Raw genomic sequence first — 13272 nt, forward strand, 5'->3', positions numbered from 1 at the left:
TGGTTTTATGCATTTAGAGGTATTGCCCTGCTAAAGTAGTTTAACTTTCATTTGAACTCAAATTGGTACACAAAGATAAGCGTAAGAGTGAATTCGCGCTTGACTAAGTATAAATTGAAAGACGCACTCAACCATCGAATTTTCAACAAGCTGTGTATAAGCACATGAATTCACAGTTTAAGCAAGATTCACACCAGACGCGGTTGGCGGATAGCGACGCGTTTTTGCGTTCGACGGCAAGCGACGGGGTATTCACACCAGACAGCGACTTGCCGTGACGGCGTAATTTTCTCGGTTGAAGCGGCTGACGGCAAAGTTAAATCAGATTTAACTTTTCCGTCAGCCGCGCTAGACTGCTGGATGAAAAACTTGATATTCGGCCGATGTTCGACTTGTTTACGATACATTTCTGCGTGATTTCGGTCTTTTTGTTTGTAGGTGGATTGTTTTAATGCTCTTTACCAGAAAAATAATAATGGAGTCAATGAAGTACTGATAGTATTGGTACAAATTATCTTGTTTTAATTGTTTTTTAAATTTTTACCAGTGGTTTCAAGAACTTTAAGATTCTTGGGTAGTCAACTGGTCATTTTTTATGAATTAATTTTGTAATTATGTAACCACAACTTTGCAAAAAGAAAGGTACAAGAGAGGTGCTGCTGTTGAAATCTTACCAGGATGGGAACACTATTCATATGAGCTTATGACCCTATGTGTAGGTGAATTTTGGTATAAATTCTAAATGTATTGCTTCTTTAACAACTATGATTTGTTGCAGAACTTTTCCTAATCTACATGTCTATGACTGATTCAGCAACTCCAGTGTACCTGTTCAATAAACTTCATGGCAAGAAAAGAAAATGTTGTGTATGGATTTCCAGGTTGGCATACTTGAATAAAAATGTAGTTTCTGCTGATCAACTGTTTCATATGTTTCCAGAGTTTAAGACATGATTTTGTGACATGTTTGTCTGACCATAGAAAGGAATTTCCCTATGAAAACCTCATCAAACATCACATTGCAAAATGGTGAAGTTACAACTTCAGAGAAAGAGATGCCACAAGCCAACGAATACACTTTTTTCCTCACATTTGGCACTATCTAGCAGCATTGTGATTGTGCAACAATGTGCAAGTTTATGCACATGCATCTTCTTACATTTAAGCTTTTTTATGTGTTGTTATATGATTGTTTTCTTTGCATTTATGCAATCTTGTGTTTTCTAAATTGTGTTCATTTATGTTATTGCTTCTATATTGCCAACTTTGAAACATAAAGTGTCTGTAAAACAGGAAAGTGTGTTTCAACAGCAATGACAGAAGTAAACTAAATCCAATATTGCTGTTGCAATTGTTTTTGGAAACATTTTACAGTGGGATGACGATCAACATCATATTTTGTCACAATATAAACTAAACAGAATTTCGTATCAACTTTCTCAAGACGTAGAAACACTCAATATGTCGAGCACGTTGACCCAGTTTTCTTAGCAACAAAAGTAGTCGACGGCAACCGCACTGCCGGTGTGAAGGGTCAACGTCGCGCCAAACGTTACGCGGTCTGTACCTACCATCAATGAAAGTTTTAAGAAGTTTATTAAACGTTCCGTACCAAAACGATTACAAAATACTCACTTTGTTCCCACTCAAAAAAAATCCAGCCAAATCGTCTCTTTTTATATACAACTGAAAACCATCGGGTACTCCTGGCAGATTCCATTTGTGAAGCGGTGTTGGTAAAGTTGCCAACTAAAATTAAATCTCTTTAATCAAGTTTTAAAGCTCTAAGTCTGCAACATGCAAAGCCTTAATATGTAGCTGCTGAAAAAGTATTTTACAGCGAAAAATTTGTTCAGATGGCAAAAATGTTTCCGGAATTCCTGCAAGTTTGCAATTGGGTTGTTGGTTCTAACCCTGCATCTGTCTCTTGTATGTGATTTACAAAATAACATACTTAAATGTTATCCACACGCTAGAAACATTACCTTAACTCGTTTGCTTGGCACAAATGCAAGATTAGACGCAAATTTCGGTGGATGATAATCAGACACTTTGCGGAACTCCATGATACTGCCAGTTAAAAATAACAAATTTTGATCCAGCAGCTTACAAAATTGGGCAATTTTTTTCTGATTTTTTCCTCCAATGAGTTGTTGATCACTTTTTTGTCACACAACAAAACGCATCTCCGTGGGTTAGTTGCAGCAGTTTAAGCTTGACATCATCCACGCTTGAAAGCAAAACAAACAAGGTGCAATCTTGCAATTTCAGACAAAACTGTGAATAGCAATGTGCGCTATTTTGTGCGTAACGCATTGATGCTTGTCACACATCTCAATAAACAATGCATGCCAATCCAGGCCACTTGGCGTCCAACTGCGCGTATAACGTTACAATGGATTAACTGGGGTCACCTTGGATTGACTTTCAACCAATACAGTGCTTTGCAAACGGAAGCAAAATGCTGATTTGAAATAGTTAAAGTACTCCTGCATAATAAAATCTAAACGTGGCTATAGACAGCACAACTTGGGTTCTTTTATGTTGCCCCAGAAATTGGTTAACAAAACTAGTTTAATACTAATAAATAAATTTTACCTTCTTTAATCCCCTTTAACTCCCATTAAAATTTCTGTGTTTGTTGTAGTATTTTGCAAATTTAGTTGACAACCATTTTAGAAATTTCACCACACCACTACAATGCCATTTAAACCATTTCAGCAGCAAATTTTGTGACACTAGTTTTAGTATCTAAAGTGCTACTATTGTTAGTAACTGAGCAATAAGAGGAGACTTTAAAAATCAGTTGATAGGTTGTGGATCATCACTTGGGTCTTCCCATGTATGTGCTAACTTGGTAAATGTACCATCCAAGCATGTTTGCAGTGAGCCATCATACATACCAATAGTACCACCTGAAAAAGAAACACATTTTTTATTCAAGCTTTTCATTCCAAGGACTTCTTGCAACACAAATCAGTAATTCATGTGAAAGGGAAGGCAATTTGAATTGATTGTTTGAATTCATCTTACCTGTGTCAATAAACATGACATTTTTTCCTTGAAACCTGGAAGGGTTTGTTTTCATCTCTGCAAGCATTCCCTTTAGAGCTTTTCCGGTATAAACAGGATCACAAAATATTCCCGTGGAACTGGCAACTTCTTGCAGAAAGTCTATAAATCAGTTTGTGATAAACCAGTACCTTCACCCTTTTGTTTTGGATTTTCTGTGAAATTACTTACAATGGTCATCCAACATGGTTTTTCTATATCCTCCTCCAAGGTGATCATCAGTAATATCAACTAATTCCTCTGATCTCTTCTCAGTGACATTAAGTTCACGCAAAATCACATTGGCATGGTCATGATAATAATCCTTTACAAAGCCCACACTTATTCCATGAAGTCTTTGTGTAAAAAAAATTGTCACAAATGACTTTTTTTACCAGGCATAGACAGTCTACTTGCACAACTTATTGTTTACAACAGGGCTACTCACACTATCTTGCTCTGCGACCCCACTTTAAAACAGAAATTTCCACGCGATCCCTTGATGGGTATAGCCCAGAGGTGCACAACCATTTTGGTATGACGGCTGCATCAAAGATCTATATTTCACCAGCTGCCACTTATTGCCTGCTTGCTTGTGTTTCAAAATTACTGATGTAAAAAAATACTTATATATTATATATATATATGTACTATATATATATACTATCTGATGGCACCTAAAATATTGTTTGCACACGATAGGCATAAAAAGTCTGGCACATATGGCTACTAAGCTGGTAATACTCTTCTAAGTTCCACAAAATGTGTTTAGAGCAGTTAGAAAATCAAAATTTATGGCAAAAGAGTTTTTATTTACAGCACGGCCGCCAGTACATATATTCTAATAAACATGTTCACGGCCGCACAAACTCATCTCTGTACGACCGCAAGGTTGTGCACCCCTGGTATAACCTTTACAGACCCCAATTGGGGTAATGATCAACAGTTTGAGAAGCCCTGGTTTACAATAAAGATGTTTAGGTTGTAAAAGTTCAAATAACCCAAAATCATGTCCTTTATTTCCATTATTTCCTTACTTAATCTTTTGTCCAGTCAAGTAATTTCCAATGCACAGTCCAAGCAAAGTGCCGCCACTACCAGTAGCCACAAATATATCATCAATCTTATCAAAACCGTCTTGGCTCATTAATTCATTCCAAGCCTCAATGTAACCAAAAACACCAATCGAATTTGTTCCACCCACAGGAATTCGGTAGGCTGGTTTGCCTGTGGAATGTCTGAAACAAAACCATAAACAATTAAACACAGGCACGCCCCAAAATATCAGAGAGAAGCCCCTGAAGGAAGCTAAAAAAAATTTAGAGAATAATTTTTGGTTTGAAATGTACATTTTTGCATACAGATGGTTCTCTTTGATTAAACATTCGATTTTTGCCACGGCTGCACTGATAAGATCTTATGAGTCAAAACTGTCTGCAGCTTATCATTTGTTGACCTGATCGATGCTTTACAAAAAATATTTCTTGTTGCAAAAAAATTCCCACTCTACTCTATTTCCAAAGATTGATATTAGAGCTATTAACCAGATTCAACTGCATGCAGTGTGGTATGATTACAGTGTAGTAGAACTTACTCGATGCTTTTGGCCAGTTTTTCTTCTCTTTCTTTAAAGTCAAGTTCATCAACAGGAACAAAATATAGCTGACTTCCACAAAAAATAGATGGCAAAAGGTTACCAGGATTTGTTGTGAGTTCTTTTGTACCTTTCACAGATACCGTCTGTTGAATACAATGTATGTGCTGTTTGAATACAAGCAATAGTTACAGTAGGCAAGAAATATATCATTTAAACCAGTGGTCGGCAACCACCGGTTCGTTACCGGGCCGCAGAAAAATTTCTGAAGGTTCACATTGTATCAAAGTTGTAATAATTGTAATTAGTTTTCAGTGCTGAACATTTTTAGTTTTTAAATACCGTGATAAAAATTTCAGTTTCAAACCGGTCCGCAGTACAAAAAAGGTTGCCGACCCCTGATTTAAACACTTCCAAAATGCATTTATTCTAGATTTAACACAAAGAAAAATATGTTAAGCTTTATAGAGCTCTTCTGGCAAATGTATTTTTATTCTGACGTTTTACGCCTTCATCAGAGTAAATAACACTGAATGTGACTAGTACAGTGCACGATCTTATATAAAAGCAATAGCGTATGTACAAATCTGTTAAATAGTATCATAAAATTTAATTCCTAAACTGTGTTAATGACATAAACATGACATAAACAAACATCACTGTTTATGTTACCATGGTTTTGCTCTGTAACAACAAATGGCAATCCAGTCCAAGTTGTGCTGCGGCCACAGCAGTTGCCCTGCAGTGGTTTGACTGGAAACTGCCACAAGTTATAACAGACCCACATCCCTTGTCCAATGCATCTGCCAGCAAAAACTCCAGTTTCCGTATCTACAAAACAACTGCAAAATTAAATGCACAAGAGCATATTTTGCAGTTGAAACTGCACAAAGAACTGAAAGTCTTGGTAGAAATAAAAAAACGTAGATATTTAGAACATTTCTTACACTGCGTCTTCATGTGCTCACATTTTCTTTAGTTGTTTTCACCCCATGTACCCCACGCATTGGTCGTTAGTCGTTACAAACACAAATGGATAGTTGTTAATTATGCATTTTTAAATAGAAGTACGTGAAAGGCTGATGGTTTGGAATCACACGCCGCCAAATATGTCAAACATGAACAAAACTGACTAAAAACGAGTATTTGTACAACTTTTACTTGTACAAGTATCAGAGAAAAACTTGAGTAACCCAGTACCCACCAAAATCGACCAATTGCATCGAGGCGTAACGGACGTCACGCTTGACATAACATTGCATAAACGCGAACGCAGTCAAAAAATCCTTTAAGGTAATGTCTGGCGATTCTCAAGAGCAGATACGTGCGCAGTGGTGCAAAACTGGTTAAGTTTTATCGTTGAACAATTGTAATTAATTTTTAGAAAGCATTACTTTTGGGAAGGTTATACACTTGGGTTGGTGTGTCTATCGAAACATATGACACATCTGCATGTCTGTACCTACCATCAATGAAAGTTTTAAGCAGTTTATTAAACGTTCCGTACCAAAACGATTACAAAATACTCACTTTGTTCCCACTCAAAAAAAATCCAGCCAAATCGTCTCTTTTTATGTACAACTGAAAACCATCGGGTACTCCTGGCAGATTCCATTTGTGAAGCGGTGTTGGTAAAGTTGCCAACTAAAATTAAATCTCTTTAATCAAGTTTTAAAACATTAAGTCTGCAACATGCAAAGCCTTAATATGTAGCTGATGAAAAAGCATTTTACAGCGAAAAATTTGTTCTGATGGCAAAAATGTTTCCGAATTTGCTGTAAGTTTGCAATTGGTTGTTGGTTCTAACCCTGCATCTGTCTCTTGTATGTGATTTACAAAATAACATACTTAAATGTAATCCACACGCTAAAAACGTTACCTTAACTCGTTTTCTTGGCACAAATGCAAGATTAGACGCAAATTTCGGTGGATGATAATCAGACACTTTGCGGAACTCCATGATACTGCCAGTTAAAAATAACAAATTTTGATCCAGCAGCTTACAAAATTGGGCAATTTTTTTCTGTTTTTTTCCTCCAATGAGTTGTTAATCACTTTTTTGTCACACAACAAAACGCATCTCCGTGGGTTAGTTGCAGCAGTTTAAGCTTGACATTGACTTAAAAAATTTTTTTTACTTTCGTCCTCGCTTGAAAGCAAAACAGACGGACCCTTCTTTTTTTTTCTTTCGTTCTGGTCGTTTGCTAAAAAGACAATTTTTTGTGTTGAAACGTACAGTAGGCACTGTTCATCTTTTCCGACTCCCATGTTATTAGTACGTTTAGCCTCAAAATAATTGCTTTGCGGGCACGTTTAGCACAAAGATTTCTGCCAGAAAATTTATACAGACCGTATTAGGTATTACGTCTCTTGTCTACCTCAATAGAAACACGATTTCTTGTGAAATGTTCGACAAAATATGCGTGACAACTATTAGACCATTGTAAAATCAAGACACTAGTTGTTTTTGGATACGCTACGGGGCATCAATACTGGCTGGTCGTTGGTAAAAGAAGAACTTTGTAAATTTTATTACGAAACGAAAAACGTTTTTTAACAAATCTTTGCATTTATACGAGCTATGACATATAGTATGCCATATTTTGGCTAGAAACAATCTGTTTTAGCAACTCCTTGTTCGTAGGAAACACCTTGCGTATCTCACGACAGCTAACGTCTAGGTTTACGTTTACTAGTAGCATGGTTTTGACTTGTAATTGTTGAAAATAAGACAAAAGAAGGACCCAAGTCAAAAATAAGGTCATTTCTTAGAAATAAGGACAATGAACTTTTCTAAGACATAGCCCTTCAAAATAAGGACAAATCTTAGAAGTAAGGACGGTATGGCAACCCTGCCGATAATACTGTATCGGCGCCGATACCCGATGCTATGTGCTGTATCGGTATTCTTCCGATACCTAACCGATACCTTATTAAACGAGTAAATGGTGCTTATGCCTGTCGTTTCTGTCACAATATTTGGCAAAAAACTTGACACAGTAGCAAGTCTATCACAATTTTGTTGCCGTACTCAGACGTTTGCCGTTGTTCACGAAAGGCAACAAAAGAACGATTTGCCGAATCAGCAATTTTAACAACGATTCGCTTATTTCTAATTCGTTATGGTGGGGTAAGAAATGGACGTTAAACAAATAAAAGTAAAAGTGATTCACTTGTAAAGTATAGCTTACTCTGCATTGTTAAGTTATTGTGCCACAACTGGGGTCACCTTGGATTGACTTTGAACCAATACAGTGCTTTGCAAACGGAAGCAAAATGCTGATTTGAAATAGTTAAAGTACTCCTGCATAATAAAATCTAAACGTGGCTATAGACAGCACAACTTGGGTTCTTTCATGTTGCCCCAGAAATTGATTAACAAAACTAGTTTAATAATAACAAATAAATTTTACCTTTTTTAATCCCCTTTAACTCCCATTAAAATTTCTGTGTTTGTTGTAGTATTTTGCAAATTTAGTTGACAACCATTTTAGAAATTTCACCACACCACTACAATGCCATTTAAACCATTTCAGCAGCAAATTTTGTGACACTAGTTTTAGTATCTAAAGTGCTACTATTGTTAGTAACTGAGCAATACGAGGAAACTTTAAAAATCAGTTGATAGGTTGTGGATCATCACTTGGGTCTTCCCATGTGTGTGCTAACTTGGTAAATGTACCATCCAAGCATGTTTGCAGTGAGCCATCATACATACCAAGAGTACCACCTGAAAAAGAAACACATTTTTAAATCAAGCTTTTCATTCCAAGGAATTCTTGCAACACAAATCAGTAATTCATGTGAAAGGGAAGGCAATTTGAATTGATTGTTTGAATTCATCATTCATCTTACCTGTGTCAATGAACATGACATTTTTTCCTTGAAACCTGGAAGGGTTTGTTTTCATCTCTGCAAGCATTCCCTTTAGAGCTTTTCCGGTGTAAACAGGATCACAAAATATTCCCGTGGAACTAGCAACTTCTTGCAGGAAGTCTATGAGTTTGTGATAAAATATTACAGTGGCCCTTTTGTTTTTAGTGTAGGTTACTTACAATAGTCATCCAAGGTGCTTTTTCTATATCCTCCTCCAAGGTGTTCATCAATAATATCAACTAAATCCTCTGATCTTTTCTCAGTGACATTAAGTTCGCGCAAAATCACATTTGCATGGTTGTGGTAGTAATCCTTGTCAAAAGAAACACTTACTCCATGAAGTCTGCATGTAAAAAAACAACAGCTTATTTTACAAGGCATTGACATAGTCAGTCTACTTGTAGGCAGTGGTGGGATTCAGCCGGTTCGCACCGGTTCTATAGAACCGTCTCACGAAATTTTATGAGATCAGCAAACCGGTTAGCATTACTCTTTACTGTCAATGAACTTTTGTAACAGAACCTGGTGAAAAAATATGACTTTTGTGATAGAACCGGCTGACAAAAAAATTGAATCCCACCACTGCTTGTAGGGTTTTGTTTACAACAAAGATGTTTTAGCTTTAGTTTCATTTGAAAACTTTAAATAAAATCATGTCCTTTATTTCCATTATTTCCCTACTTTATCTTCTGCCCAGTCAAGTAATTTCCAATGCAGAGTCCAAGCAAAGCGCCGCCACTACCCGTAGCCACAAATATATCATCAATCTTATCAAAACCGTCTTGGCTCATTAATTCATTCCACGCTTCAATGTAACCAAAAGTACCAGTCGAGTCTGTTCCACCCATAGGAACCCGGTAGGCTGGTTTGCCTGTGGAATGTCTGAAACAAAACCACAAACAATAAAACAGAGGTACACACCCCAAATACCAGACAAAAAAAAACAGATGGAAAATGTAATAGTGAGAGAACAAGACTTGGTTTAAAAATGTGCATTTTATTGTATACAGATGGTTTTCATTAAACAAAAATTTCTATTTTCAGCTGCACTGAAAATTTATTTTTTGTCACCAGCTGCACTGATGAGACCTTTTTGGTTGAAATAGTGTGCACTGTCTGCCGGTAATTATTTATTGGCTTGATGCTTTCACGAAAATTATATTTATTGCACAAACATCCCCAAACTGTAACCTATGACAGTGACTATTTAAGATACATATTGGAGCTATTAACCAGATTAAACTGCATATAGTACGATTGCAGTGTAGTAAATCTTACTCAATGCTTTTGGCCAGTTTTTCTTCTCTTTCTCTAATGTCAAGTTCATAGTCAGAATCAACAGGAACAAAATATAGCTGACTTCCACAAAAAATAGATGGTAAAAGGTTACCAGGATTTGTTGTGAGTTCCTTTGTACCTTTCACAGATACCGTCTGTACAATACAATGTGTGTGCTGTATGAATACAAGCAATAGTTGCAGTAGGCAAGAAATATCATTTAAACAAATCCGAAATGCATTCATTCTAGATTTAACATAAAGAAAAATATGTTAAGCTTTATAGAGCTCTTCTGGCAAATGTTTTTTTATTCTGACGTTTCAACATCCTACGCAGGTCGCCTTCATCAGGGTAAATAACACTGAATGCGACTAGTACAGTGCACGATAAATTTATACAAACGCAACAGCTTATTAAAAATCTGTTAAATAGTATCATAAAATTTAATTCCAGGTTTTAGGCAGACAACAAACAAGACATAAACAAACATCATTGTTTATGTTACCATGGTTTTGCTCCGTAACAACAAATGGCAATCAAGTCCAAGTTCTTTTGCAGCAACAGCAGTTGTCCTGCAGTGGTTTGACTGAAACCTGCCACAAGTTATAACAGACCCACATCCCTTGTCCAATGCATCTGCCAGCAAAAACTCCAGTTTCCGTATCTACAAAACAATGGCAAATTAAAATGCACAAAAGTTGCAAATGCACAAATAACTCTAAAGTGTTGGTAAAAACTAAATGTGTGTATATTCAGTGTATTTCTTACACTAGGTCCTTATTTACTCACATTTTTACCTTTGTTGTTTTTATCCCATGTGCAAAAACGCACTGGTCGTTACAAACACAAATGGATAGTTGTTAATCACGCATTTTTAAGCAGAAGTAGGTGAAAGGGTGGCAATTCGGCGTCAAACACGGGCATTGACATTCCGCGAAGTATGTAAAACATGAACAAAACTGACTGAAAACGAGTATTTGTACAGCTTCAGTCTTCACATGAGTATCGGAGAAAAACACCATCATCATTTCGCCGAAATGGTAAGTGCGAAAATTGTTAATAGGCGTTACGCACCACTGCGTACAATTTCCAAAACATGTTTTTCATTTTTATTTTTTTTAAACCATAGAGAGTGGTCAAGGTACGTACAAATCGACATTTTGAGGTATGGGAGAAAACGTTTCAGCTTGTAAAGTCACATTTCTGGTCTCAAACAGTATTTTCCAATGAATGACTTTAACCGATACTCGTTTACATATGTCGCCCATATACAAATGCATACACAGTATATAGTCCAATGTTACGAAACAAATAAAAAGACATTCCGAGCTTAATATTTTTCTATAAATTGGCACAGATGTACGTTAGAGCAAGAAGTTTCACCTCGTGGAGTCACATTTCTGGTCTCAAACAGTATTTGCCAACGAAATGACTTTAACCGATACTTGTTTACGTAGGTCGCCCATATACAAATGCATACATCGCTAATCCAATGTTACGATGAAATAAAAAGACATTCCGAGCCTAATATTTTTCTATAAATTGGCACAGCTGTACGTTAGAGCAAGAAGTTTCACCTCGTAGAGTCACATTTCTGGTCTCAAACAGTATTTGCCAACGAAATGACTTTAACCGATACTTGTTTACGTAGGTCGCCCATATACAAATGCATACATCGCTAAGCCAATGTTACGAAAGAAATAAAAAGACATTCCGAGCCTAATATTTTTCTATAAATTGGCACAGATGTACGTTAGAGCAAGAAGTTTCACCTCGTAGAGTCACATTTCTGGTCTCAAACAGTATTTGCCAACGAAATGACTTTAACCGATACTTGTTTAAGTAGGTCGCACATATACAAATGCATACATCGCTAATCCAATGTTACGATGAAATAAAAAGACTATCCGAGCCTAATATTTTTCTATAAATTGGCACAGATGTACGTTAGAGCAAGAAGTTTCACCTCGTAGAGACACATTTCTGGTCTCAAACAGTATTTGCCAACGAAATGACTTTAACCGATACTTGTTTACGTAGGTCGCCCATATACAAATGCATACATCGCTAAGCCAATGTTACGAAAGAAATAAAAAGACTATCCGAGCCTAATATTTTTCTATAAATTGGCACAGATGTACGTTAGAGCAAGAAGTTTCACCTCGTAGAGTCACATTTCTGGTCTCAAACAGTATGTATTTTTTTTTATTTCGTAACATTGACTTAGCGATGTATGCATTTGTATATGGGCGACCTACGTAAACAAGTATCGGTTAAAGTCATTTCGTTGGCAAATACTGTTTGAGACCAGAAATGTGACTCTACGAGGTGAAACTTCTTGCTCTAACGTACATCTGTGCCAATTTATAGAAACATATTAGGCTCGGAATGTCTTTTTATTTGTTTCGTAACATTGGACTATATACTGTGTATGCATTTGTATATGTGCGACTTATGTAAACAAGTATCGGTTAAAGTCATTTCAGTGGCAAATACTGTTTGAAACAAGAAATGTGACTTTACAAGCTGAAACGTTTTCTCTCATACCTCAAAATGTCGATTTGTACATACCTTGACCACTCTCTATGGTTTAAAAAAAATAAAAATAACATTTTGGAAACTGTACGCAGTGGTGCGTAACGCTTATTAACAATTTTCGCACTTACCATTTCGGCGAAATGATGATGGTAGAAAAACTTGAGTAATCCACGAAAATCGACCGTGGCGCAACAGACGTCACGCTTCAAAAAATCACTTGTAACTTGTGTAAAAGCGGTTAGATTTGGTCATGTGTGACAGTTCTGAAGAGCAGGTACGGCGCAGTGTTGCAAAACTGGTTTTGTCGTTTAAGAATTGTAAATAATTTTTAAAAACGCATTACGTTTGGGTAGGTTATACCAGAGTACGTAATCTATGGTTATACACTTGACCTTGCGTGTCTAGCGAAACATATGACACATTTGCATAAATATATCTACCATCTATGACCTTTTAATCCAGATCATATCGTACCCTAAAGCGATAACCAAATACTTACTTTGTTTCCACTCAAAAAATTTCCAGTCAAATCGTCTCTTTTTATGTACAACTGAAAGCCATCGGGTACTCCTGGCAGATTCCATTTGTGAAGCGGTGTTGGTAAAGTTGCCAACTAAAATCATATCTCCTTTTAACTAAGTTTTAAAACATCAAGTCTTCAATAGACTATGCCAAGCCCTAATATCTGGCTGCATTTTACAGCGGAAAATTTGTTCAGATGGCAAAAATGTTTCAGAAATTGCTGCATGTTTCCAAGGTTGTTGGTTCCAATCCTACATCTGTATCTCTTGTATGTAATTTAAAAGAATAACATAATGTTAACCACATCCTAAAAACGTTACCTTGACTCGTTTTCTTGGCGCAAATGCGAGACTGGATGCAAATTCTGGCGGATGATAATCAGAAACTTTGTGAAATTCCATGATAACTTTAAC

General features: G+C 36.5%; 3 protein-coding genes and 1 long non-coding RNA gene across 8 annotated transcripts; 1 reads left to right on the plus strand and 3 right to left on the minus strand.

The window, feature by feature from the left end:
- The first annotated feature begins 574 nt into the window (after positions 1-574).
- LOC145227606 (uncharacterized) lies at positions 575-1425 on the plus strand. Of its 2 annotated transcripts, none has more exons than XR_013859936.1 (3): positions 575-715; positions 779-881; positions 941-1425. It is a non-coding gene; the product is annotated as an uncharacterized LOC145227606 (long non-coding RNA). The 2 variants fall into 2 exon arrangements; XR_013859935.1 differs by having other exon boundaries at positions 690-719; positions 982-1046.
- Positions 1426-1473: 48 nt separating this feature from the next.
- LOC145227604 (uncharacterized) lies at positions 1474-2242 on the minus strand. The gene is made up of 3 exons (XM_080092472.1): positions 1986-2242; positions 1636-1749; positions 1474-1567 (listed from the first exon to the last, which is right to left on the minus strand). Exons 1-3 carry the CDS (start codon positions 2064-2066, stop codon positions 1553-1555), a joined length of 210 nt encoding a protein of 69 aa, XP_079948598.1. The 5' UTR covers positions 2067-2242; the 3' UTR covers positions 1474-1552.
- A 381-nt stretch (positions 2243-2623) lies between these two features.
- Positions 2624-7079, minus strand: LOC145227600 (uncharacterized). Of its 3 annotated transcripts, XM_080092467.1 has the most exons (8): positions 6525-7079; positions 6176-6289; positions 5318-5476; positions 4646-4791; positions 4089-4289; positions 3244-3407; positions 3034-3174; positions 2624-2915 (listed from the first exon to the last, which is right to left on the minus strand). In XM_080092467.1, the coding sequence occupies exons 1-8, from the start codon at positions 6603-6605 to the stop codon at positions 2803-2805; spliced, it is 1119 nt and encodes a 372-aa protein (XP_079948593.1). In that variant the 5' UTR covers positions 6606-7079; the 3' UTR covers positions 2624-2802. The 3 variants fall into 3 exon arrangements, with proteins under 3 accessions (XP_079948593.1, XP_079948594.1, XP_079948595.1); XM_080092468.1 differs by lacking the exons at positions 6176-6289; positions 6525-7079 and adding an exon at positions 5850-5940; XM_080092469.1 differs by lacking the exons at positions 6176-6289; positions 6525-7079 and adding an exon at positions 5614-5839.
- A 655-nt stretch (positions 7080-7734) lies between these two features.
- LOC145227598 (uncharacterized) lies at positions 7735-13272 on the minus strand. Of its 2 annotated transcripts, none has more exons than XM_080092463.1 (8): positions 13180-13272; positions 12837-12950; positions 10305-10463; positions 9800-9954; positions 9203-9403; positions 8701-8864; positions 8501-8641; positions 7735-8375 (listed from the first exon to the last, which is right to left on the minus strand). In XM_080092463.1, the coding sequence occupies exons 1-8, from the start codon at positions 13258-13260 to the stop codon at positions 8263-8265; spliced, it is 1128 nt and encodes a 375-aa protein (XP_079948589.1). In that variant the 5' UTR covers positions 13261-13272; the 3' UTR covers positions 7735-8262. The 2 variants fall into 2 exon arrangements, with proteins under 2 accessions (XP_079948589.1, XP_079948588.1); XM_080092462.1 differs by having other exon boundaries at positions 9800-9975.

This window comes from Phallusia mammillata, chromosome 5, assembly GCF_965637545.1.
Source record: "Phallusia mammillata chromosome 5, kaPhaMamm4.hap1.1, whole genome shotgun sequence".
NCBI classification, from domain to species: domain Eukaryota; kingdom Metazoa; phylum Chordata; class Ascidiacea; order Phlebobranchia; family Ascidiidae; genus Phallusia; species Phallusia mammillata.

Coding starts and splice junctions, on each gene's coding strand:
- LOC145227604 (XM_080092472.1), bottom strand. CDS start 2,066: ATGGAGTTCCGCAAAGTGTCTGATTATCATCCACCGAAATTTGCGTCT. Junction 1,750..1,985: donor TGCCAAGCAAACGAGTTAAG/GTAATGTTTCTA, acceptor ATTTAATTTTAG/TTGGCAACTTTACCAACACC.
- LOC145227600 (XM_080092467.1), bottom strand. CDS start 6,605: ATGGAGTTCCGCAAAGTGTCTGATTATCATCCACCGAAATTTGCGTCT. Junction 6,290..6,524: donor TGCCAAGAAAACGAGTTAAG/GTAACGTTTTTA, acceptor ATTTAATTTTAG/TTGGCAACTTTACCAACACC. Junction 4,792..5,317: donor TGTTACAGAGCAAAACCATG/GTAACATAAACA, acceptor TGTATTCAACAG/ACGGTATCTGTGAAAGGTAC.
- LOC145227598 (XM_080092462.1), bottom strand. CDS start 13,260: ATGGAATTTCACAAAGTTTCTGATTATCATCCGCCAGAATTTGCATCC. Junction 9,404..9,799: donor AAACTGGCCAAAAGCATTGA/GTAAGATTTACT, acceptor GTTTTGTTTCAG/ACATTCCACAGGCAAACCAG. Junction 8,642..8,700: donor AAGCACCTTGGATGACTATT/GTAAGTAACCTA, acceptor ACAAACTCATAG/ACTTCCTGCAAGAAGTTGCT.